This window comes from Coregonus lavaretus (genome assembly GCF_964263955.1).
Source record: "Coregonus lavaretus genome assembly, contig: HAP1_SCAFFOLD_577, whole genome shotgun sequence".
Taxonomy (NCBI): Eukaryota; Metazoa; Chordata; class Actinopteri; order Salmoniformes; family Salmonidae; genus Coregonus; species Coregonus lavaretus.
In genome coordinates, this window is record NW_028157899.1 from 48,960 (window position 1) to 75,000 (window position 26,041).

Genomic DNA, 26,041 nt, shown 5'->3' on the forward strand with positions numbered 1-26,041 from the left:
TACCGGTAGGTTGCTGTGTCATCAGGGACCAGGGTTACCGGTAGGTTGCTGTGTCGTAGGGACCAGTGTTACCGGTAGGTTGCTGTGTCGTCAGGACCAGGGTTACTGGTAGGTTCCTGTGTCGTCGGGACCAGGGTTACCGGTAGGTTGCTGTGTCGTAGGGACCAGGGTTACCGGTAGGTTGCTATGTCGTAGGTACCAGGGTTACCGGTAGGTTGCTGTGTCGTAGGGACCAGGGTTACCGGTAGGTTGCTATTTCGTAGGGACCAGGGTTACCGGTAGGTTGCTGTGTCGTAGGGACCAGGGTTACCGGTAGGTTGCTGTGTCGTAGGGACCAGGTTTACTGGTAGGTTGCTGTGTCGTAGGGACCAGGGTTACCGGTAGGTTGCTGTGTCGTAGGGACCAGGGTTACCGGTAGGTTGCTGTGTCATCAGGACCAGGGTTACCGGTAGGTTGCTGTGTCGTAGGGACCAGGGTTACCGGTAGGTTGCTGTGTCGTAGGGACCAGGGTTACCGGTAGGTTGCTGTGTCGTAGGGACCAGGGTTACCGGTAGGTTGCTGTGTCGTAGGGACCAGGGTTACCGGTAGGTTGCTGTGTCGTAGGGACCAGGGTTACCGGTAGGTTGCTATGTCATCAGGACCAGGGTTACCGGTAGGTTGCTATGTCGTAGGGACCAGGGTTACCGGTAGGTTGCTGTGTCATCAGGACCAGGGTTACCGGTAGGTTGCTGTGTCGTAGGGACCAGGGTTACCGGTAGGTTGCTGTGTCATCAGGACCAGGGTTACCGGTAGGTTGCTGTGTCGTAGGGACCAGGGTTACCGGTAGGTTGCTATGTCGTAGGGACCAGGGTTACCGGTAGGTTGCTGTGTCGTAGGGACCAGGGTTACCGGTAGGTTGCTGTGTCATAGGGACCAGGGTTACCGGTAGGTTGCTGTGTCATCAGGACCAGGGTTACCGGTAGGTTGCTGTGTCGTAGGGACCAGGGTTACCAGTAGGTTGCTGTGTCATCAGGACCAGGGTTACCGGTAGGTTGCTGTGTCATCAGGACCAGGGTTACCGGTAGGTTGCTGTGTCGTAGGGACCAGGGTTACCGGTAGGTTGCTGTGTCGTAGGGACCAGGGTTACCATTAGGTTGCTATGTGTTAGGGACCAGGGTTACCGGTAGGTTGCTGTGTCATCAGGACCAGGGTTACCGGTAGGTTGCTGTGTCATCGGGACCAGGGTTACCGGTAGGTTGCTGTGTCATAGGGACCAGGGTTACCGGTAGGTTGCTATGTCGTAGGGACCAGGGTTACCGGTAGGTTGCTGTGTCGTAGGGACCAGGGTTACCGGTAGGTTGCTGTGTCGTAGGGACCAGGGTTACCGGTAGGTTGCTGTGTCATCAGGGACCAGGGTTACCGGTAGGTTGCTGTGTCGTAGGTACCAGGGTTACCGGTAGGTTGCTGTGTCGTAGGGACCAGGGTTACCGGTAAGTTGCTGTGTCGTAGGGACCAGAGTTACCGGTAGGTTGCTGTGTCGTAGGGACCAGGGTTACCGGTAGGTTGCTGTGTCGTAGGGACCAGGGTTACCTGTAGGTTGCTGTGTCATCAGGACCAGTGTTACCGGTAGGTTGCTGTGTCGTAGGGACCAGGGTTACCGGTAGGTTGCTGTGTCGTAGGGACCAGGGTTACCGGTAGGTTGCTGTGTCATCAGGGACCAGGGTTACCGGTAGGTTGCTGTGTCATCAGGGACCAGGGTTACCGGTAGGTTGCTGTGTCGTAGGGATCAGGGTTACCGGTAGGTTGCTGTGTCATCAGGACCAGGGTTACCGGTAGGTTGCTGTGTCGTAGGGACCAGGGTATCCGGTAGGTTGCTGTGTTGTAGGGACCAGGGTTACCGGTAGGTTGCTGTGTCGTAGGGACCAGGATTACCGGTAGGTTGCTGTGTCGTAGGGACCAGGGTTACCGGTAGGTTGCTGTGTCGTAGGGACCAGGATTACCAGTAGGTTGCTGTGTTGTAGGGACCAGGGTTACCGGTAGGTTGCTGTGTCGTAGGGACCAGGGTTACCGGTAGTTTGCTGTGTCGTAGGGACCAGGGTTACCGGTAGGTTGCTATGTCGTAGGGACCAGGATTACCGGTAGGTTGCTGTGTCGTAGGGACTAGGGTTACCGGTAGGTTGCTGTGTCGTAGGGACTAGGGTACCGGTAGATTGCTATGTCGTAGTGACCAGGGTTACCGGTAGGTTGCTGTGTCATGGTGACCAGGGTTACCGGTAGGTTGCTGTTTCGTAGGGACCAGGGTTACCGGTAGGTTGCTATGTCGTAGGGACCAGGGTTACCGGTAGGTTGCTCTGTCGTAGGGACCAGGGTTACCGGTAGGTTGCTCTGTCGTAGGGACCAGGGTTACCGGTAGGTTGCTGTGTCATCAGGACCAGGGTTACCGGTAGGTTGCTGTGTCGTAGGGACCAGGGTTACCGGTAGGTTGCTGTGTCGTAGGGACCAGGGTTACCAGTAGGTTTGTGTGTCGTATTGTCCAGGGTTACCGGTAGGTTGCTGTGTCGTAGGGACCAGGGTTACCAGTAGGTTGCTGTGTCGTAGGGACCAGGGTTACCGGTAGGTTGCTGTGTCGTAGGGACCAGGGTTACCGGTAGGTTGCTGTGTCGTAGGGACCAGGGTTACCGGTAGGTTGCTATGTCGTAGGGACCAGAGTTACCGGTAGGTTGCTGTGTCGTCAGGACCAGGGTTACCGGTAGTTTGCTGTGTCGTAGGGACCAGGGTTACCGGTAGGTTGCTGTGTCATCAGGACCAGGGTTACTAGTAGGTTGCTGTGTCATCAGGACCAGGGTTACCGGTAGGTTGCTGTGTCGTAGGGACCAGGGTTACCGGTAGGTTGCTATGTCGTAGGGACCAGGGTTACCGGTAGGTTGCTATGTCGTCAGGACCAGGGTTACCGGTAGGTTGCTATGTCGTAGGGACCAGGGTTACCGGTAGGTTGCTATGTCGTAGGGACCAGGGTTACCGGTAGGTTGCTGTGTCGTAGGGACCAGGGTTACCGGTAGGTTGCTGTGTCATCAGGGACCAGGGTTACCGGTAGGTTGCTGTGTCGTAGGGACCAGGGTTACCGGTAGGTTGCTGTGTCGTAGGGACCAGGGTTACCGGTAGGTTGCTGTATCGTAGGGACCAGGGTTACCGGTAGGTTGCTGTGTCGTCAGGACCAGGGTTACCAGTAGGTTGCTGTGTCGTCAGGACCAGGGTTACCAGTAGGTTGCTGTGTCGTCAGGACCAGGGTTACCGGTAGGTTGCTGTGTCGTAGGGACCAGGGTTACCGGTAGGTTGCTATGTCGTAGGGACCAGGGTTACCGGTAGGTTGCTATGTCGTAGGGACCAGGGTTACCGGTAGGTTGCTGTGTCGTAGGGACCAGGGTTACCAGTAGGTTGCTGTGTCGTAGGGACCAGGGTTACCGGTAGGTTGCTGTGTCGTAGGGACCAGGGTTACCGGTAGGTTGATGTGTCGTAGGGACCAGGGTTACCGGTAGGTTGCTATGTCGTAGGGACCAGGGTTACCAGTAGGTTGCTGTGTCATCAGGACCAGGGTTACCGGTAGGTTGCTGTGTCGTAGGGACCAGGGTTACCGGTAGGTTGCTGTGTCGTAGGGACCAGGGTTACCGGTAGGTTGCTATGTCGTAGGGACCAGGGTTACCAGTAGGTTGCTGTGTCGTAGGGACCAGGGTTACCGGTAGGTTGCTGTGTCGTAGGGACCAGGGTTACCAGTAGGTTGCTGTGTCGTAGGGACCAGGGTTACCGGTAGGTTGCTGTGTCATAGGGACCAGGGTTACCGGTAGGTTGCTGTGTCGTAGGGACCAGGGTTACCGGTAGGTTGCTGTGTCGTAGGGACCAGGGTTACCGGTAGGTTGCTGTGTCGTAGGGACCAGGGTTACCAGTAGGTTGCTGTGTCGTAGGGACCAGGGTTACCGGTAGGTTGCTGTGTCGTAGGGACCAGGGTTACCGGTAGGTTGCTGTGTCGTAGGGACCAGGGTTACCGGTAGGTTGCTGTGTCATCAGGACCAGGGTTACCGGTAGGTTGCTGTGTCGTAGGGACCAGGGTTACCGGTAGGTTGCTGTGTCGTAGGGACCAGGGTTACCGGTAGGTTGCTGTGTCGTAGGGACGAGGGTTACCGGTAGGTTGCTGTGTCGTAGGGACCAGGGTTACCGGTAGGTTGCTGTGTCATCAGGACCAGGGTTACCTGTAGGTTGCTGTGTCATCAGGACCAGGGTTACCGGTAGGTTGCTGTGTCGTAGGGACCAGGGTTACCGGTAGGTTGCTGTGTCGTAGGGACCAGGGTTACCGGTAGGTTGCTGTGTCGTAGGGACCAGGGTTACCGGTAGGTTGCTGTGTCGTAGGGACCAGGGTTACCGGTAGGTTGCTGTGTCGTAGGGACCAGGGTTACCAGTAGGTTGCTGTGTCGTAGGGACCAGGGTTACCGGTAGGTTGCTGTGTCATCAGGTCCAGGGTTACCGGTAGGTTGCTGTGTCGTAGGGACCAGGGTTACCGGTAGGTTGCTGTGTCGTAGGGACCAGGGTTACCGGTAGGTTGCTGTGTTGTAGGGACCAGGGTTACCGGTAGGTTGCTGTGTCATCAGGTCCAGGGTTACCGGTAGGTTGCTGTGTCGTAGGGACCAGGGTTACCGGTAGGTTGCTGTGTCGTAGGGACCAGGGTTACCGGTAGGTTGCTGTGTCGTAGGGACCAGGGTTACCGGTAGGTTGCTGCGTCATCAGGGACCAGGGTTACCGGTAGGTTGCTGTGTCATCAGGACCAGGGTTACCGGTAGGTTGCTATGTCGTAGGGACCAGGGTTACCGGTAGGTTGCTGTGTCATCAGGACCAGGGTTACCGGTAGGTTGCTGTGTCGTAGGGACCAGGGTTACTGGTAGGTTGCTGTGTCGTAGGGACCAGGGTTACCGGTAGGTTGCTGTGTCATCAGGACCAGGGTTACCGGTAGGTTGCTATGTCGTAGGGACCAGGGTTACCGGTAGGTTGCTGTGTCGTCAGGACCAGGGTTACCGGTAGGTTGCTGTGTCGTAGGGACCAGGGTTACCGGTAGGCTGCTGTGTCGTAGGGACCAGGGTTACCGGTAGGTTGCTATGTCGTAGGGACCAGGGTTACCGGTAGGTTGCTGTGTCGTAGGGACCAGGGTTACCGGTAGGTTGCTGTGTCATCAGGACCAGGGTTACCGGTAGGTTGCTGTGTCATCAGGACCAGGGTTACCGGTAGGTTGCTATGTCATCAGGACCAGGGTTACCGGTAGGTTGCTGTGTCATCAGGACCAGGGTTACCGGTAGGTTGCTGTGTCATCAGGGACCAGGGTTACTGGTAGGTTGCTATGTCGTAGGGACCAGGGTTACCGGTAGGTTGCTGTGTCGTAGGGACCAGGGTTACCGGTAGGTTGCTGTGTCATCAGGACCAGGGTTACCGGTAGGTTGCTGTGTCATCAGGGCCAGGGTTACCGGTAGGTTGCTGTGTCGTAGGGACCAGGGTTACCGGTAGGTTGCTGTGTCATAGGGACCAGGGTTACCGGTAGGTTGCTGTGTCATCAGGACCAGGGTTACCGGTAGGTTGCTGTGTCGTAGGGACCAGGGTTACCGGTAGGTTGCTGTGTCATAGGGACCAGGGTTACCGGTAGGTTGCTGTGTCGTAGGGACCAGGGTTACCGGTAGGTTGCTGTGTCATCAGGACCAGGGTTACCGGTAGGTTGCTATGTCATAGGGACCAGGGTTACCGGTAGGTTGCTGTGTCGTAGGGACCAGGGTTACCGGTAGGTTGCTATGTCGTAGGGACCAGGGTTACCGGTAGGTTGCTGTGTCGTAGGGACCAGGGTTACCGGTAGGTTGCTGTGTCATCAGGACCAGGGTTACCGGTAGGTTGCTATGTCGTAGGGACCAGGGTTACCGGTAGGTTGCTGTGTCGTAGGGACCAGGGTTACCGGTAGGTTGCTGTGTCGTAGGGACCAGGGTTACCGGTAGGTTGCTGTGTCGTAGGGACCAGGGTTACCGGTAGGTTGCTATGTCGTAGGGACCAGGGTTACCGGTAGGTTGCTGTGTCGTAGGGACCAGGGTTACCGGTAGGTTGCTGTGTTATCAGGACCAGGGTTACCGGTAGGTTGCTGTGTCGTCGGGACCAGGGTTACCGGTAGGTTGCTGTGTCATCAGGACCAGGGTTACCGGTAGGTTGCTGTGTCGTCGGGACCAGGGTTACCGGTAGGTTGCTGTGTCGTAGGGACCAGGGTTACCAGTAGGTTGCTGTGTCGTAGGGACCAGGGTTACCGGTAGGTTGCTGTGTCGTAGGGACCAGGGTTACCGGTAGGTTGCTGTGTCGTAGGGACCAGGGTTACCGGTAGGTTGCTGTGTCGTAGGGACCAGGGTTACCGGTAGGTTGCTGTGTCGTAGGGACCAGGGTTACCGGTAGGTTGCTATGTCGTAGGTACCAGGGTTACCGGTAGGTTGCTGTGTCGTAGGGACCAGGGTTACCGGTAGGTTGCTATTTCGTAGGGACCAGGGTTACCGGTAGGTTGCTGTGTCGTAGGGACCAGGTTTACTGGTAGGTTGCTGTGTCGTAGGGACCAGGGTTACCGGTAGGTTGCTGTGTCGTAGGGACCAGGGTTACCGGTAGGTTGCTGTGTCATCAGGACCAGGGTTACCGGTAGGTTGCTGTGTCGTAGGGACCAGGGTTACCGGTAGGTTGCTGTGTCGTAGGGACCAGGGTTACCGGTAGGTTGCTGTGTCGTAGGGACCAGGGTTACCGGTAGGTTGCTGTGTCGTGGGGACCAGGGTTACCGGTAGGTTGCTATGTCATCAGGACCAGGGTTACCGGTAGGTTGCTATGTCGTAGGGACCAGGGTTACCGGTAGGTTGCTGTGTCATCAGGACCAGGGTTACCGGTAGGTTGCTGTGTCGTAGGGACCAGGGTTACCGGTAGGTTGCTGTGTCATCAGGACCAGGGTTACCGGTAGGTTGCTGTGTCGTAGGGACCAGGGTTACCGGTAGGTTGCTATGTCGTAGGGACCAGGGTTACCGGTAGGTTGCTGTGTCGTAGGGACCAGGGTTACCGGTAGGTTGCTGTGTCATAGGGACCAGGGTTACCGGTAGGTTGCTGTGTCATCAGGACCAGGGTTACCGGTAGGTTGCTGTGTCGTAGGGACCAGGGTTACCGGTAGGTTGCTGTGTCTTAGGGACCAGGGTTACCAGTAGGTTGCTGTGTCATCAGGACCAGGGTTACCGGTAGGTTGCTGTGTCATCAGGACCAGGGTTACCGGTAGGTTGCTGTGTCGTAGGGACCAGGGTTACCGGTAGGTTGCTGTGTCGTAGGGACCAGGGTTACCATTAGGTTGCTATGTGTTAGGGACCAGGGTTACCGGTAGGTTGCTGTGTCATCAGGACCAGGGTTACCGGTAGGTTGCTGTGTCATCGGGACCAGGGTTACCGGTAGGTTGCTGTGTCATAGGGACCAGGGTTACCGGTAGGTTGCTATGTCGTAGGGACCAGGGTTACCGGTAGGTTGCTGTGTCGTAGGGACCAGGGTTACCGGTAGGTTGCTGTGTCGTAGGGACCAGGGTTACCGGTAGGTTGCTGTGTCGTAGGGACCAGGGTTACCGGTAGGTTGCTGTGTCATCAGGGACCAGGGTTACCGGTAGGTTGCTGTGTCGTAGGTACCAGGGTTACCGGTAGGTTGCTGTGTCGTAGGGACCAGGGTTACCGGTAAGTTGCTGTGTCGTAGGGACCAGAGTTACCGGTAGGTTGCTGTGTCGTAGGGACCAGGGTTACCGGTAGGTTGCTGTGTCGTAGGGACCAGGGTTACCTGTAGGTTGCTGTGTCATCAGGACCAGGGTTACCGGTAGGTTGCTGTGTCGTAGGGACCAGGGTTACCGGTAGGTTGCTGTGTCGTAGGGACCAGGGTTACCGGTAGGTTGCTGTGTCATCAGGGACCAGGGTTACCGGTAGGTTGCTGTGTCATCAGGGACCAGGGTTACCGGTAGGTTGCTGTGTCGTAGGGATCAGGGTTACCGGTAGGTTGCTGTGTCATCAGGACCAGGGTTACCGGTAGGTTGCTGTGTCGTAGGGACCAGGGTTACCGGTAGGTTGCTGTGTCGTAGGGACCAGGGTTACCGGTAGGTTGCTGTGTCGTAGGGACCAGGGTTACCGGTAGGTTGCTGTGTCGTAGGGACCAGGGTTACCGGTAGGTTGCTGTGTCGTAGGGACCAGGATTACCAGTAGGTTGCTGTGTTGTAGGGACCAGGGTTACCGGTAGGTTGCTGTGTCGTAGGGACCAGGGTTACCGGTAGTTTGCTGTGTCGTAGGGACCAGGGTTACCGGTAGGTTGCTATGTCGTAGGGACCAGGGTTACCGGTAGGTTGCTGTGTCGTAGGGACTAGGGTTACCGGTAGGTTGCTGTGTCGTACGGACTAGGGTACCGGTAGGTTGCTATGTCGTAGTGACCAGGGTTACCGGTAGGTTGCTGTGTCATGGTGACCAGGGTTACCGGTAGGTTGCTGTTTCGTAGGGACCAGGGTTACCGGTAGGTTGCTATGTCGTAGGGACCAGGGTTACTGGTAGGTTGCTCTGTCGTAGGGACCAGGGTTACCGGTAGGTTGCTCTGTCGTAGGGACCAGGGTTACCGGTAGGTTGCTGTGTCATCAGGACCAGGGTTACCGGTAGGTTGCTGTGTTGTAGGGACCAGGGTTACCGGTAGGTTGCTGTGTCGTAGGGACCAGGGTTACCAGTAGGTTTGTGTGTCGTATTGTCCAGGGTTACCGGTAGGTTGCTGTGTCGTAGGGACCAGGGTTACCAGTAGGTTGCTGTGTCGTAGGGACCAGGGTTACCGGTAGGTTGCTGTGTCGTAGGGACCAGGGTTACCGGTAGGTTGCTGTGTCGTAGGGACCAGGGTTACCGGTAGGTTGCTATGTCGTAGGGACCAGAGTTACCGGTAGGTTGCTGTGTCGTCGGGACCAGGGTTACCGGTAGTTTGCTGTGTCGTAAGGACCAGGGTTACCGGTAGGTTGCTGTGTCATCAGGACCAGGGTTACTGGTAGGTTGCTGTGTCATCAGGACCAGGGTTACCGGTAGGTTGCTGTGTCGTAGGGACCAGGGTTACCGGTAGGTTGCTGTGTCGTAGGGACCAGGGTTACCGGTAGGTTGCTATGTCGTCAGGACCAGGGTTACCGGTAGGTTGCTATGTCGTAGGGACCAGGGTTACCGGTAGGTTGCTGTGTCGTAGGGACCAGGGTTACCGGTAGGTTGCTATGTCGTCAGGACCAGGGTTACCGGTAGGTTGCTGTGTCATCAGGGACCAGGGTTACCGGTAGGTTGCTGTGTCGTAGGTACCAGGGTTACCGGTAGGTTGCTGTGTCGTAGGGACCAGGGTTACCGGTAGGTTGCTGTGTCGTCGGGACCAGGGTTACCGGTAGGTTGCTGTGTCGTCAGGACCAGGGTTACCAGTAGGTTGCTGTGTCGTCAGGACCAGGGTTACCAGTAGGTTGCTGTGTCGTCAGGACCAGGGTTACCGGTAGGTTGCTGTGTCATCAGGACCAGGGTTACCGGTAGGTTGCTATGTCGTAGGGACCAGGGTTACCGGTAGGTTGCTGTGTCGTCAGGACCAGGGTTACCGGTAGGTTGCTATGTCGTAGGGACCAGGGTTACCAGTAGGTTGCTGTGTCGTAGGGACCAGGGTTACCGGTAGGTTGCTGTGTCGTAGGGACCAGGGTTACCAGTAGGTTGCTGTGTCGTAGGGACCAGGGTTACCGGTAGGTTGCTGTGTCATAGGGACCAGGGTTACCGGTAGGTTGCTGTGTCGTAGGGACCAGGGTTACCGGTAGGTTGCTGTGTCGTAGGGACCAGGGTTACCGGTAGGTTGCTGTGTCGTAGGGACCAGGGTTACCAGTAGGTTGCTGTGTCGTAGGGACCAGGGTTACCGGTAGGTTGCTGTGTCGTAGGGACCAGGGTTACCGGTAGGTTGCTGTGTCGTAGGGACCAGGGTTACCGGTAGGTTGCTGTGTCATCAGGACCAGGGTTACCTGTAGGTTGCTGTGTCATCAGGACCAGGGTTACCGGTAGGTTGCTGTGTCGTAGGGACCAGGGTTACCGGTAGGTTGCTGTGTCGTAGGGACCAGGGTTACCGGTAGGTTGCTGTGTCGTAGGGACCAGGGTTACCGGTAGGTTGCTGTGTCGTAGGGACCAGGGTTACCGGTAGGTTGCTGTGTCGTAGGGACCAGGGTTACCAGTAGGTTGCTGTGTCGTAGGGACCAGGGTTACCGGTAGGTTGCTGTGTCATCAGGTCCAGGGTTACCGGTAGGTTGCTGTGTCGTAGGGACCAGGGTTACCGGTAGGTTGCTGTGTCGTAGGGACCAGGGTTACCGGTAGGTTGCTGTGTTGTAGGGACCAGGGTTACCGGTAGGTTGCTGTGTCATCAGGTCCAGGGTTACCGGTAGGTTGCTGTGTCGTAGGGACCAGGGTTACCGGTAGGTTGCTGTGTCGTAGGGACCAGGGTTACCGGTAGGTTGCTGTGTCGTAGGGACCAGGGTTACCGGTAGGTTGCTGCGTCATCAGGGACCAGGGTTACCGGTAGGTTGCTGTGTCATCAGGACCAGGGTTACCGGTAGGTTGCTGTGTCGTAGGGACCAGGGTTACCGGTAGGTTGCTGTGTCATCAGGACCAGGGTTACCGGTAGGTTGCTGTGTCGTAGGGACCAGGGTTACTGGTAGGTTGCTGTGTCGTAGGGACCAGGGTTACCGGTAGGTTGCTGTGTCATCAGGACCAGGGTTACCGGTAGGTTGCTATGTCGTAGGGACCAGGGTTACCGGTAGGTTGCTGTGTCGTCAGGACCAGGGTTACCGGTAGGTTGCTGTGTCGTAGGGACCAGGGTTACCGGTAGGCTGCTGTGTCGTAGGGACCAGGGTTACCGGTAGGTTGCTGTGTCGTAGGGACCAGGGTTACCGGTAGGTTGCTGTGTCGTAGGGACCAGGGTTACCGGTAGGTTGCTGTGTCATCAGGACCAGGGTTACCGGTAGGTTGCTGTGTCATCAGGACCAGGGTTACCGGTAGGTTGCTATGTCACCAGGACCAGGGTTACCGGTAGGTTGCTGTGTCGTAGGGACCAGGGTTACCGGTAGGTTGCTGTGTCATCAGGACCAGGGTTACCGGTAGGTTGCTGTGTCATCAGGACCAGGGTTACCGGTAGGTTGCTGTGTCGTAGGGACCAGGGTTACCGGTAGGTTGCTGTGTCATAGGGACCAGGGTTACCGGTAGGTTGCTGTGTCATCAGGACCAGGGTTACCGGTAGGTTGCTGTGTCGTAGGGACCAGGGTTACCGGTAGGTTGCTGTGTCATAGGGACCAGGGTTACCGGTAGGTTGCTGTGTCGTAGGGACCAGGGTTACCGGTAGGTTGCTGTGTCATCAGGACCAGGGTTACCGGTAGGTTGCTATGTCGTAGGGACCAGGGTTACCGGTAGGTTGCTGTGTCGTAGGGACCAGGGTTACCGGTAGGTTGCTATGTCGTAGGGACCAGGGTTACCGGTAGGTTGCTGTGTCGTAGGGACCAGGGTTACCGGTAGGTTGCTGTGTCATCAGGACCAGGGTTACCGGTAGGTTGTTATGTCGTAGGGACCAGGGTTACCGGTAGGTTGCTGTGTCGTAGGGACCAGGGTTACCGGTAGGTTGCTGTGTCGTAGGGACCAGGGTTACCGGTAGGTTGCTGTGTCGTAGGGACCAGGGTTACCGGTAGGTTGCTATGTCGTAGGGACCAGGGTTACCGGTAGGTTGCTGTGTCGTAGGGACCAGGGTTACCGGTAGGTTGCTGTGTTATCAGGACCAGGGTTACCGGTAGGTTGCTGTGTCGTCGGGACCAGGGTTACCGGTAGGTTGCTGTGTCGTAGGGACCAGGGTTACCGGTAGGTTGCTATGTCGTAGGGACCAGGGTTACCGGTAGGTTGCTGTGTCGTAGGGACCAGGGTTACCGGTAGGTTGCTGTGTCGTAGGGACCAGGGTTACCGGTAGGTTGCTGTGTCATCAGGACCAGGGTTACCGGTAGGTTGCTATGTCGTAGGGACCAGGGTTACCGGTAGGTTGCTGTGTCGTAGGGACCAGGGTTACCGGTAGGTTGCTGTGTCGTAGGGACCAGGGTTACCAGTAGGTTGCTGTGTCGTAGGGACCAGGGTTACCGGTAGGTTGCTGTGTCGTAGGGACCAGGGTTACCGGTAGGTTGCTGTGTCATCAGGACCAGGGTTACCGGTAGGTTGCTGTGTCGTAGGGACCAGGGTTACCGGTAGGTTGCTGTGTCGTAGGGATCAGGGTTACCGGTAGGTTGCTGTGTCATCAGGACCAGGGTTACCGGTAGGTTGCTGTGTCGTAGGGACCAGGGTTACCGGTAGGTTGCTGTGTCGTAGGGACCAGGGTTACCGGTAGGTTGCTGTGTCATCAGGGACCAGGGTTACCGGTAGGTTGCTGGGTCGTAGGGACCAGGGTTACCGGTAGGTTGCTGTTCTCCTCCCTCCGTCCCGACCACAAAGTCTGACACTCAGCCAGCCTCTGTCACATCCTCACTAATCACATCCAGCCGAGTCAGGAGTCTACTCAGACTAGCTCCCACATGAACAAATACTATAGTACTGTAGACATAATAATAATAATAATAATAATAATATGCCATTTAGCAGACGCTTTTATCCAAAGCGACTTACAGTCATGTGTGCATACATTTTTACGTATGGGTGGTCCCGGGGATCGAACCCACTACCCTGGTGTTACAAGCGCCGTGCTCTACCAGCTGAGCTACAAAGGACCAGTAGACGTGACTAGTATACTATAGTGTTCACTAGTGCTGAGCGATTAACCGGAATGTTAATTTTTGTTAATTTTTTCGGTTCTTAAACTGATTGACCAACTCTGTTCAATTACTTGAATACCATTTTAGTTCTGTTTTTTTGTGAGCCTGACGTGCCATTTCTTTAGAGAGAAATCAAGTCAAGAACTATGTGGGACGATGGGCTGAAGAGAGTTGTAGTTTTCACTAAGCAAATCTTCAACGTAGTTCAGCACAGAAACGTGGTAATGAACTACAATAGCTAGGTTTCCATCCAATTGACAAAACATTTTTCCTGCGAATATTCTAAAATCCACTTAAAAACAATATGCTCATTTCCCATCAAACATGATGGATGTAGTGCACATACAATTCCTTTTGCAGTTAAATTCTCATGTATTGAACTAATAGTTTTCTCACAAACACTGTTGATTTATATAGCGACCGCGCCCACTCTGGGATTGGCGTGTGCGCTCTGGCCTCAGCTATCTGCGTGTTGTTGGCTAGAGCGCACACATAGCCTATGTGAGATTATTATGGACAAAAGCGCGAGAGTTTGTCAAATGTTAGTCAAGCATTTATCATCATGTCACCAGAATAAGACCTTCGATATTTATTGGAAAGGAGCATCAAGCTCATCACCGTGCCCTTTCACCACCCTGTGAAGTTCATAACTTATTTCATCTGTAGCCCTGTAGCCCAATAAACTGCATGCTTTCCCAACGAGTCGTAGTGGGAGGACCACACAACATGTCATCTCGTGAGTCCAAGTTTACTTTCATATTATGGTTATTATATCCATATTTGAGCATAAAAGCGTTTGACATTTCTCGTGTAAATCATTTTGCCGCCATAAAGATCCCATCTTGTCTAGCGTATTTAGTTTTGTCGACATTGGGAAAGTTCACAGAAAATGTTTGTTTCCATCAGGCCAGTCATTACATTTTTTATCCGACATTTACTTTAATCACATAAAAATGTTGGATGAAAACCTGGTTATAGACCATCATCCATTGAGACAGATCTTTCCGGCTCGTACAGAGATGGACCTGGTTACAGACCATCATCCATTGAGACAGATCTTTCCGGCTCGTACAGAGATGGACCTGGTTATAGACCATCATCCATTGAGACAGATCTTTCCGGCTCGTACAGAGATGGACCTGGTTATAGACCATCATCCATTGAGACAGATCTTTCCGGCTCGTACAGAGATGGACCTGGTTATAGACCATCATCCATTGAGACAGATCTTTCCGGCTCGTACAGAGATGGACCTGGTTATAGACCATCATCCATTGAGACAGATCTTTCCGGCTCGTACAGAGATGGACCTGGTTATAGACCATCATCCATTGAGACAGATCTTTCCGGCTCGTACAGAGATGGACCTGGTTATAGACCATCATCCATTGAGACAGATCTTTCCGGCTCGTACAGAGATGGACCTGGTTATAGACCATCATCCATTGAGACAGATCTTTCCGGCTCGTACAGAGATGGACCTGGTTATAGACCATCATCCATTGAGACAGATCTTTCCGGCTCGTACAGAGATGGACCTGGTTATAGACCATCATCCATTGAGACAGATCTTTCCGGCTCGTACAGAGATGGACCTGGTTATAGACCATCATCCATTGAGACAGATCTTTCCGGCTCGTACAGAGATGGACCTGGTTATAGACCATCATCCATTGAGACAGATCTTTCCGGCTCGTACAGAGATGGACCTGGTTACAGACCATCATCCATTGAGACAGATCTTTCCGGCTCGTACAGAGATGGACCTGGTTACAGACCATCATCCATTGGGACAGATCTTTCCGGCTCGTACAGAGATGGATATACTTTAACGCCTGCTAATTTATGTTAGATACAGATCGCTGCATGAGAGAGGGGGATAGAGAGAGTTTGTGAAAGTCTGCCTTTTCTAATTTGAACTAGTAAAACGATTATCAGACAGCTCTCCAGCATACTTACAGCAGCTAAATAGGAAGACTACAGACAGGACAGGATGGGGAGAACAGAATGTTTTCTGACTGGCTGCTACTGCCTGAGCAGAGATGGGATCACTAAGGAATGTGAAAATAGTCAAACACAACTGAAATACTATATCATTTCCTATGTTTCTATTGATGTCTACCCAATGTGGACCTGACAGAGAATGGAATATGTTTGGCAATTGAATGTTCACTATTTTGGACTTTGGGATTTCCATTAAAAAGCTCAAATCATTGTATTGATTTCATAATGCATTTAATGTAAAAAAAAAGAAAAGAAAATCCTAACAATTCGAAAACCGCAATCAATTTAGCAGAATCTGACAGAAAACGAACCAACCTCAAAAAGCACAAATCGCGCAGCGCTAGTATTCATTGTAGTGTTTTTGCGGACATGACTAGAATTACTGTAGTTTATGCGGACATATATATTGTAAAACCTTCCGACTAGGATACAATACAACTACCAGACTATGCAAATTAGTTTAATGAGGGGTACACCTCAACCAGAACATTAGACACTACACCAGTTACTGTTTAATGAGGGGAACACCTCAACCAGAACATTAGACACTACACCAGTTACTGTTTAATGAGGGGAACACCTCAACCAGAACATTAGACACTACACCAGTTAGTTTAATGAGGGGAACACCTCAACCAGAACATTAGACACTACACCAGTTAGTTTAATGAGGGGAACACCTCAACCAGAACATTAGACACTACACCAGTTACTGTTTAATGAGGGGAACACCTCAACCAGAACATTAGACACTACACCAGTTACTGTTTAATGAGGGGAACACCTCAACCAGAACATTAGACACTACACCAGTTAGTTTAATGAGGGGAACACCTCAACCAGAACATTAGACACTACACCAGTTAGTTTAATGAGGGGAACACCTCAACCAGAACATTAGACACTACACCAGTTAGTTTAATGAGGGGAACACCTCAACCAGAACATTAGACACTACACCAGTTAGTTTAATGAGGGGAACACCTCAACCAGAACATTAGACACTACACCAGTTACTGTTTAATGAGGGGAACACCTCAACCAGAACATGTTGTTGTGTTGCATGTGGTGGTGTAATGTGTTGTAACGTGTTGTAATGTGTTGTAATGTGTTTTAGTGTGTTGTAACGTGTTGTAATGTGTTTTAGTGTGTTGTAACGTGTTGTAGTGTGTTGTAACGTGTTGTAATGTGTTGTAGCATGTTGTAGTGTGTTGTAACGTGTTGTAATGTGTTGTAGCGTGTTGTAGCATGTTCTAGCGTGTTGTAATGTGTTGTAGCGTGTTGTAACGTGTTGTAGCATGTTGTAGCGTGTTGTAGCGTGTTGTAATGTGTTGTAGCATGTGGTGTTGTAATGTGTTGTAATGTGTTGTAGCGTGTTGTAATGTGTTGTAGCGTGTTGTAGCGTGTTGTAATGTGTTGTAGCGTGTTGTAGCATGTGGTAGCGTGTTGTTGTGTAGCATGTGGTGTTGAGTATTCTCCTAATTTGTAACGTGTTCTGTCTCGTAGCCCCGCGGGCACCGGTGAACTGGCGTCAGGGGAAGCTGCTGGGGCGCGGGGCGTTTGGGGAGGTGTACCTCTGTTACGACGTCGACACCGGACGGGAGCTGGCCGCCAAACAGGTGCCCTTTGACCCCGACTGTCAGGAGACCAGCAAGGTGAGTGGGAAGGGTCAGATGTACAGTTGAAGTCGGAAGTTTACATACACCTTAGCCAAATACATTTAAACTCAGTTTTTCACAATTCTTGACATTTAATCCTAGTAAAAATTCCCTGTCTTAGGTCAGTTAGGATCACCACTTTATTTTAAGAATGTGAAATGTCAGAATAGTAGTAGAGAGAATTATTTATTTCAGCTTTTATTTCTTTCATCACATTCCCAGCGGGTCAGAAGTTTACATACACTCAATTAGTATTTGGTAGCATTGCCTTTAAATTGTTTAACTTGGGTCAAATGTTTCGGGGAGCCTTCCACAAGCTTCCCACAATAAGTTGGGTGAATTTTGGCCCATTCCTCCTGACAGAGCTGGTGTAACTGAGTCAGGTTTGTAGGCCTCCTTGCTCACACACACTTTTTCAGTTCTGCCCACAAATTTTCTATAGGATTGAGGTCAGGGCTTTGTGATGGCCACTCCAATACTTTGTCCCCATGTGCAGTTGAATACCGTAGTCTGGCTTTTTTATGGCGGTTTTGGAGCAGTGGCTTCTTCCTTGCTGAGCGGCCTTTCAGGTTATGTTGATATAGGACTCGTTTTACTGTGGATATAGATACTTTTGTACCTGTTTCCTCCAGCATCTTCACAGGGTCCTTTGCTGTTGTTCTGGGATTGATTTGCACTTTTCGCACCAAAGTACGTTCATCTCTAGGAGACAGAACACGTCTCCTTCCTGAGCGGTATGACGGCTGCATGGTCCCATGGTGTTTATACTTGCGTACTATTGTTTGTACAGATGAACGTGGTACATTCTGGCGTTTGGAAATTGCTCCCAGGGATGAACCAGACTTGTGGAGGTCTACAAAAAAAATTCTGAGGTCTTGGCTGATCTCTTTTGATTTTCCCATGATGTCAAGCAAAGAGGCACTGAGTTTGGAGGTAGGCCTTGAAATACATCCACAGGTACACCTCCAATTGACTCAAATGATGTCAATTAGCCTATCAGAAGCTTCTAAAGCCATGACAGCATTTTCTGGAATTTTCCAAGCTGTTTAAAGGCACAGCCAACTTAGTGTATGTAAACTTCTGACCCACTGGAATTGTGATACAGTGAATTATAAGTGAAATAATCTGTCTGTAAACAATTGTTGGAAAAATGACTTGTGTCAAAGTGGATGTCCTAACCGACTTGCCAAAACTATAGTTTGTTAACAAGAAATTTGTGGAGTGGTTGAAAAACGAGTTTTAATGTGTTTATTAAAGTGTTGTATGTAAACTTCCGACTTCGATTGTACCTGTTACACCTGAGAACACATTTACCTGACAGATAATCAGTACATTAAAGCCTAATGAGTTTAATTCCTCTTCTCCTCTACCTCTAGGAGGTGAATGCTCTGGAGTGTGAGGTCCAGTTGTTGAAGAACCTGCATCATGAGCGGATCGTTCAGTACTACGGCTCTACGAGGGACCTGGAGCAGAGGAAACTCACCATCTTTGTCGAGTTCATGCCTGGGGTGGGTAGGAGGCAGGGATGGTGTGCGTGTGTTGTCCGTCAAGTGTGAACCTTTGATATTATTAAGTGGTGTGTAATCATAGCATCTAATCATAGGTAATCATTGTTCGTCATTGGCCATCATTGGTAATCATCGGAAATTGTAGTGTCTAATCATAGGTGATCATTGGTCGTCATACTAATAATTGGTAATCATCTGTAATCATAGCATCTAATCATAGGTAATCATTGGTAGTCATTGGTAATCATTGGTGAACATTGGCAATCATAGCAACTGATCATATGTAATCATTGGCCATAATTGGTCATCATCTGCAATTGTAGCATCTAATCATAGGTAATCATTGTTCATCATTGGGAATCCTATCATCTAATCATAGATTTTGTTTTATATGTAATGTAAGTGCTTTAATATGTTTGGACCCCAGGAAGAGTAGCTGCTGCCTACAAAATACAAATAATTGGTTGTCATTGGTAATCATTGGTAATCATAGCATCTAATCATAGATAATCATTGGTCATCATTGGTAATCATTGATAATCATAGCATCTAATCATAGACAATCAATCATTGGTCGTCATAGGTAATCATTGGTAATCATTACATTTACATCATTTAGCAGACGCTCTTATCCAGAGCGACTTACAAATTCCCACGGGGGGCCAGTATAAAAAAATATGTATTCACTAACTGTAAGTCGCTCTGGATAAGAGCGTCTGCTAAATGACTAAAATGTAAATGTAAATGTAAATTGGTGCATTCAACTTATGATAGCCAGTGGGATAACCACTTTTTTTCTTCTTCTTTTTTATGGGGGGGGGGGGGGGGGGGGTGGGGGAGGGGGGTAGAAGGATTGCTTTATACTATTCCAGGTATTCCTTAAAGAGGTGGGGTTTCATCAGTAATCGTAGCATCTAATCATAGGTAATCATCGATAATCATAGCATCTAATCATAGATAATAATTGGTCGTCATTGGTAATCATTGATAATCATAGCAGCTAATCATAGATAATCATTGGTCGTCATTGGTAATCATCGATAATCATAGCATCTAATCATAGATAATCATTGGTCGTCATTGGTAATCATCGATAATCATAGCATCTAATCATAGATAATCATTGGTCGTCATTGGTAATCATCGATAATCATAGCATCTAATCATAGATAATCATTGGTCGTCATTGGTAATCATCGATAATCATAGCATCTAATCATAGATAATCATTGGTCGTCATTGGTAATCATCGATAATCATAGCATCTAATCATAGATAATCATTGGTCGTCATTGGTAATCATCGATAATCATAGCATCTAATCATAGATAATCATTGGTCGTCATTGGTAATCATCGATAATCATAGCATCTAATCATAGATAATCATTGGTCGTCATTGGTAATCATCGATAATCATAGCATCTAATCATAGATAATCATTGGTCGTCATTGGTAATCATCGATAATCATAGCATCTAATCATAGATAATCATTAGTCGTCATTGGTAATCATCGATAATCATAGCATCTAATCATAGATAATCATTGGTCGTCATTGGTAATCATCGATAATCATAGCATCTAATCATAGATAATCATTGGTCGTCATTGGTAATCATCGATAATCGTAGCATCTAATCATAGATAATCATTGGTCGTCATCGGTAATCATCGATAATCGTATATAAGAATGCCAAGATCAGCTGAATTTAAACATGATTAGGTCCATCTGACTGGAATAGGGTTAGGGTTTAGGGTTAGGGTTAGGGTTAGGGTTAGGGGGTTAGGGTTAGGGTTAGGGTTAGGGTTAGGGTTAGGGGGTTAGGGTTAGGGTTAGGGGGTTAGGGTTAGGGTTAGGGGTTAGGGTTAGGGGTTAGGGTTAGGGTTAGGGTTAGGGTTAGGGTTAGGGTTATCAGACAGAGCCTTTCCAGTTAGATCCCAGTGAGAGGAGCTTTCTCTCAGTCCAGCCCAGTGTTAGAGACATAAGAACCAAGCCTAGCAGTGGAGACAGCATTACAGAGACAAACCCACATCAACCAACTGCTCACCCCAGTGAGCTGCTGAAAACAACATAGAAAGGTCACCATCGGCTAACATAAAGTTGGTTCCTGTCAGAACACCATGGTTTATGAGGTCATATTCTCTGTAAACCAGAGGCTTAATGAGTATAAGTCAACCAGGACCCCAACCATTCCCCCAGCTCAAACCCCTACTCTCTACCCCAGGCCCAGTCCTCTACTCCATTGGCATGTTTTTAATATCCAGCCTGTTATTGAGGCGGTGTTGAGGTGGTGTTGAGTGTCTTAGTCACACATTGTCTTGAAATGGGACATGTTTATAACTCTTTGAGGTTAGCTGGCAGAGTGGAGAGCGGGTGGCCTGGGGAGGGGGGAGGGGGGAGGGGGGTGGGGCATTGTGGTCAGGGGCCCGGGGCCAAGTCTGGTCCGGCCACTTTGCTAGATCCCAACATTAAGGCTTACGGCCTCTGGAGGTGTGGAGGGGTGGCTGGAGGGGACTGGAGACAGCCAGGGAGGGGTGGCTGGAGGGGACTGGAGACAGCCAGGGAGGGGTGGCTGGAGGGGACTGGAGACAGCCAGGGAGGGGTGGCTGGAGGGGACTGGAGACAGCCAGGGAGGGGTGGCTGGAGGGGACTGGAGACAGCCAGGGAGGGGTGGCTGGAGGGGACTGGAGACAGCCAGGGAGGGGTGGCTGGAGGGGACTGGAGACAGCCAGGGAGGGGTGGCTGGAGGGGACTGGAGACAGCCAGGGAGGGGTGGCTGGAGGGGACTGGAGACAGCCAGGGAGGGGTGGCTGGAGGGGACTGGAGACAGCCAGGGAGGGGTGGCTGGAGGGGACTGGAGACAGCCAGGGAGGGGTGGCTGGAGGGGACTGGAGACAGCCAGGGAGGGGTGGCTGGAGGGGACTGGAGACAGCCAGGGAGGGGTGGCTGGAGGGAGACTGAGGGGACTGACACTAGAGACAGCCAGTGAGTAGTTGATCTGTCTCACCGAAAGTGTGAAGGAGAGAGAGAGAAGGGGATTGCTTCTTTGCTTCCCAGGTGAGGTTCTATCTGGCGTGCGTCACAGGTGTGACTGAGCAGGTGTCATTTCCCTTCAGAGGACTGAAAACAGGAAGTGAAGGGAACGCAGCCAGGCGAAGGTGTTTAGGACTGAAAATTGAAGTATCACTGCGAGTGCTCTGAGGGTATTTTTAAGTATTCTGTTTTGAAACTTAAAACAGCTCTAATGACCAAAAAACATCCTTTTGGAAACGTTAATGTCTTTAATGTTGAAGCCACACACAGACAAAACACTCAGCTCTGCTCAGAAACAGGTCAACATCCAGTGTGTAGGTTACTGCAGGACATAACATGATATACACTGATCAACATCCAGCATGTAGGTTACTGCAGGACATAACATGATATACACTGATCAACATCCAGCATGTAGGTTACTGCAGGACATAACATGATATACACTGATCAACATCCAGCATGTAGGTTACTGCAGGACATAACATGATATACACTGATCAACATCCAGCATGTAGGTTACTGCAGGACATAACATGATATACACTGATCAACATCCAGCATGTAGGTTACTGCAGGACATAACATTATATACACTGATCAACATCCAGCATGTAGGTTACTGCAGGACATAACATGATATACACTGATCAACATCCAGCATGTAGGTTACTGCAGGTTATTCAGGACATAACATGATATACACTGATCAACATCCAGCATTTAGGTTACTGCAGGACATAACATGATATACACTGATCAACATCCAGCATGTAGGTTACTGCAGGACATAACATGATATACACTGATCAACATCCAGCATGTAGGTTACTGCAGGACATAACATGATATACACTGATCAACATCCAGCATGTAGGTTACTGCAGGACATAACATGATATACACTGATCAACATCCAGCATGTAGGTTACTGCAGGACATAACATGATATACACTGATCAACATCCAGCATGTAGGTTACTGCAGGACATAACATGATATACACTGATCAACATCCAGCATGTAGGTTACTGCAGGACATAACATGATATACACTGATCAACATCCAGCATGTAGGTTACTGCAGGACATAACATGATATACACTGATCAACATCCAGCATGTAGGTTACTGCAGGTTATTCAGGACATAACATGATATACACTGATCAACATCCAGCATTTAGGTTACTGCAGGACATAACATGATATACACTGATCAACATCCAGCATGTAGGTTACTGCAGGACATAACATGATATACACTGATCAACATCCAGCATGTAGGTTACTGCAGGTTATTCAGGACATAACATGATATACACTGATCAACATCCAGCATGTAGGTTACTGCAGGACATAACATGATATACACTGATCAACATCCAGCATGTAGGTTACTGCAGGACATAACATGATATACACTGATCAACATCCAGCATGTAGGTTACTGCAGGACATAACATGATATACACTGATCAACATCCAGCATGTAGGTTACTGCAGGTTATTCAGGACATAACATGATATACACTGATCAACATCCAGCATGTAGGTTACTGCAGGACATAACATGATATACACTGATCAACATCCAGCATGTAGGTTACTGCAGGATATAACATGATATACACTGATCAACATCCAGCATGTAGGTTACTGCAGGTTATTCAGGACATAACATGATATACACTGATCAACATCCAGCATGTAGGTTACTGCAGGACATAACATGATATACACTGATCAACATCCAGCATGTAGGTTACTGCAGGACATAACATGATATACACTGATCAACATCCAGCATGTAGGTTACTGCAGGACATAACATGATATACACTGATCAACATCCAGCATGTAGGTTACTGCAGGACATAACATGATATACACTGATCAACATCCAGCATGTAGGTTACTGCAGGACATAACATGATATACACTGATCAACATCCAGCATGTAGGTTACTGCAGGTTATTCAGGACATAACATGATATACACTGATCAACATCCAGCATGTAGGTTACTGCAGGACATAACATGATATACACTGATCAACATCCAGCATGTAGGTTACTGCAGGACATAACATGATATACACTGATCAACATCCAGCATGTAGGTTACTGCAGGACATAACATGATATACACTGATCAACATCCAGCATGTAGGTTACTGCAGGACATAACATGATATACACTGATCAACATCCAGCATGTAGGTTACTGCAGGACATAACATGATATACACTGATCAACATCCAGCATGTAGGTTACTGCAGGACATAACATGATATACACTGATCAACATCCAGCATGTAGGTTACTGCAGGACATAACATGATATACACTGATCAACATCCAGCATGTAGGTTACTGCAGGACATAACATGATATACACTGATCAACATCCAGCATGTAGGTTACTGCAGGACATAACATGATATACACTGATCAACATCCAGCATGTAGGTTACTGCAGGACATAACATGATATACACTGATCAACATCCAGCATGTAGGTTACTGCAGGACATAACATGATATACACTGATCAACATCCAGCATGTAGGTTACTGCAGGACTGCAGGTTATTCAGGACATAACATGATATACACTGATCAACATCCAGCATGTAGGTTACTGCAGGACATAACATGATATACACTGATCAACATCCAGCATGTAGGTTACTGCAGGACATAACATGATATACACTGATCAACATCCAGCATGTAGGTTACTGCAGGACATAACATGATATACACTGATCAACATCCAGCATGTAGGTTACTGCAGGACATAACATGATATACACTGATCAACATCCAGCATGTAGGTTACTGCAGGACATAACATGATATACACTGATCAACATCCAGCATGTAGGTTACTGCAGGACATAACATGATATACACTGATCAACATCCAGCATGTAGGTTACTGCAGGACATAACATGATATACACTGATCAACATCCAGCATGTAGGTTACTGCAGGACATAACATGATATACACTGATCAACATCCAGCATGTAGGTTACTGCAGGACATAACATGATATACACTGATCAACATCCAGCATGTAGGTTACTGCAGGACATAACATGATATACACTGATCAACATCCAGCATGTAGGTTACTGCAGGACATAACATGATATACACTGATCAACATCCAGCATGTAGGTTACTGCAGGACATAACATGATATACACTGATCAACATCCAGCATGTAGGTTACTGCAGGACATAACATGATATACACTGATCAACATCCAGCATGTAGGTTACTGCAGGACATAACATGATATACACTGATCAACATCCAGCATGTAGGTTACTGCAGGACATAACATGATATACACTGATCAACATCCAGCATGTAGGTTACTGCAGGACATAACATGATATACACTGATCAACATCCAGCATGTAGGTTACTGCAGGACTGCAGGTTATTCAGGACATAACATGATATACACTGATCAACATCCAGCATGTAGGTTACTGCAGGACATAACATGATATACACTGATCAACATCCAGCATGTAGGTTACTGCAGGACATAACATGATATACACTGATCAACATCCAGCATGTAGGTTACTGCAGGACATAACATGATATACACTGATCAACATCCAGCATGTAGGTTACTGCAGGTTATTCAGGACATAACATGATATACACTGATCAACATCCAGCATGTAGGTTACTGCAGGACATAACATGATATACACTGATCAACATCCAGCATGTAGGTTACTGCAGGACATAACATGATATACACTGATCAACATCCAGCATGTAGGTTACTGCAGGACATAACATGATATACACTGATCAACATCCAGCATGTAGGTTACTGCAGGACATAACATGATATACACTGATCAACATCCAGCATGTAGGTTACTGCAGGACATAACATCATATACACTGATCAACATCCAGCATGTAGGTTACTGCAGGACATAACATGATATACACTGATCAACATCCAGCATGTAGGTTACTGCAGGACATAACATGATATACACTGATCAACATCCAGCATGTAGGTTACTGCAGGACATAACATGATATACACTGATCAACATCCAGCATGTAGGTTACTGCAGGACATAACATGATATACACTGATCAACATCCAGCATGTAGGTTACTGCAGGACTGCAGGTTATTCAGGACATAACATGATATACACTGATCAACATCCAGCATGTAGGTTACTGCAGGACATAACATGATATACACTGATCAACATCCAGCATGTAGGTTACTGCAGGACATAACATGATATACACTGATCAACATCCAGCATGTAGGTTACTGCAGGACATAACATGATATACACTGATCAACATCCAGCATGTAGGTTACTTTAGGACATAACATGATATACACTGATCAACATCCAGCATGTAGGTTACTGCAGGACATAACATGATATACACTGATCAACATCCAGCATGTAGGTTACTGCAGGACATAACATGATATACACTGATCAACATCCAGCATGTAGGTTACTGCAGGACATAACATGATATACACTGATCAACATCCAGCATGTAGGTTACTGCAGGACATAACATGATATACACTGATCAACATCCAGCATGTAGGTTACTGCAGGACATAACATGATATACACTGATCAACATCCAGCATGTAGGTTACTGCAGGACATAACATGATATACACTGATCAACATCCAGCATGTAGGTTACTGCAGGACATAACATGATATACACTGATCAACATCCAGCATGTAGGTTACTGCAGGACATAACATGATATACACTGATCAACATCCAGCATGTAGGTTACTGCAGGACATAACATGATATACACTGATCAACATCCAGCATGTAGGTTACTGCAGGACATAACATGATATACACTGATCAACATCCAGCATGTAGGTTACTGCAGGACATAACATGATATACACTGATCAACATCCAGCATGTAGGTT

General features: G+C 49.3%; 1 protein-coding gene across 1 annotated transcript in view; it reads left to right on the forward strand.

Annotated features, from left to right (window-relative positions):
- The window catches only part of LOC311124656 (mitogen-activated protein kinase kinase kinase 3-like), a gene marked incomplete at its 5' end in the record, with an annotated part of 55,950 nt that overhangs the window by 16,394 nt on the left and 13,515 nt on the right, over window positions 1-26,041 (forward strand). Inside the window, 2 exons of the mRNA XM_084198765.1 lie at window positions 16,361-16,509; window positions 17,889-18,020. Of these exons, the coding sequence (XP_084054891.1) occupies window positions 16,361-16,509; window positions 17,889-18,020 (281 nt within the window). The remainder of the gene's footprint in view (window positions 1-16,360; window positions 16,510-17,888; window positions 18,021-26,041) is intronic.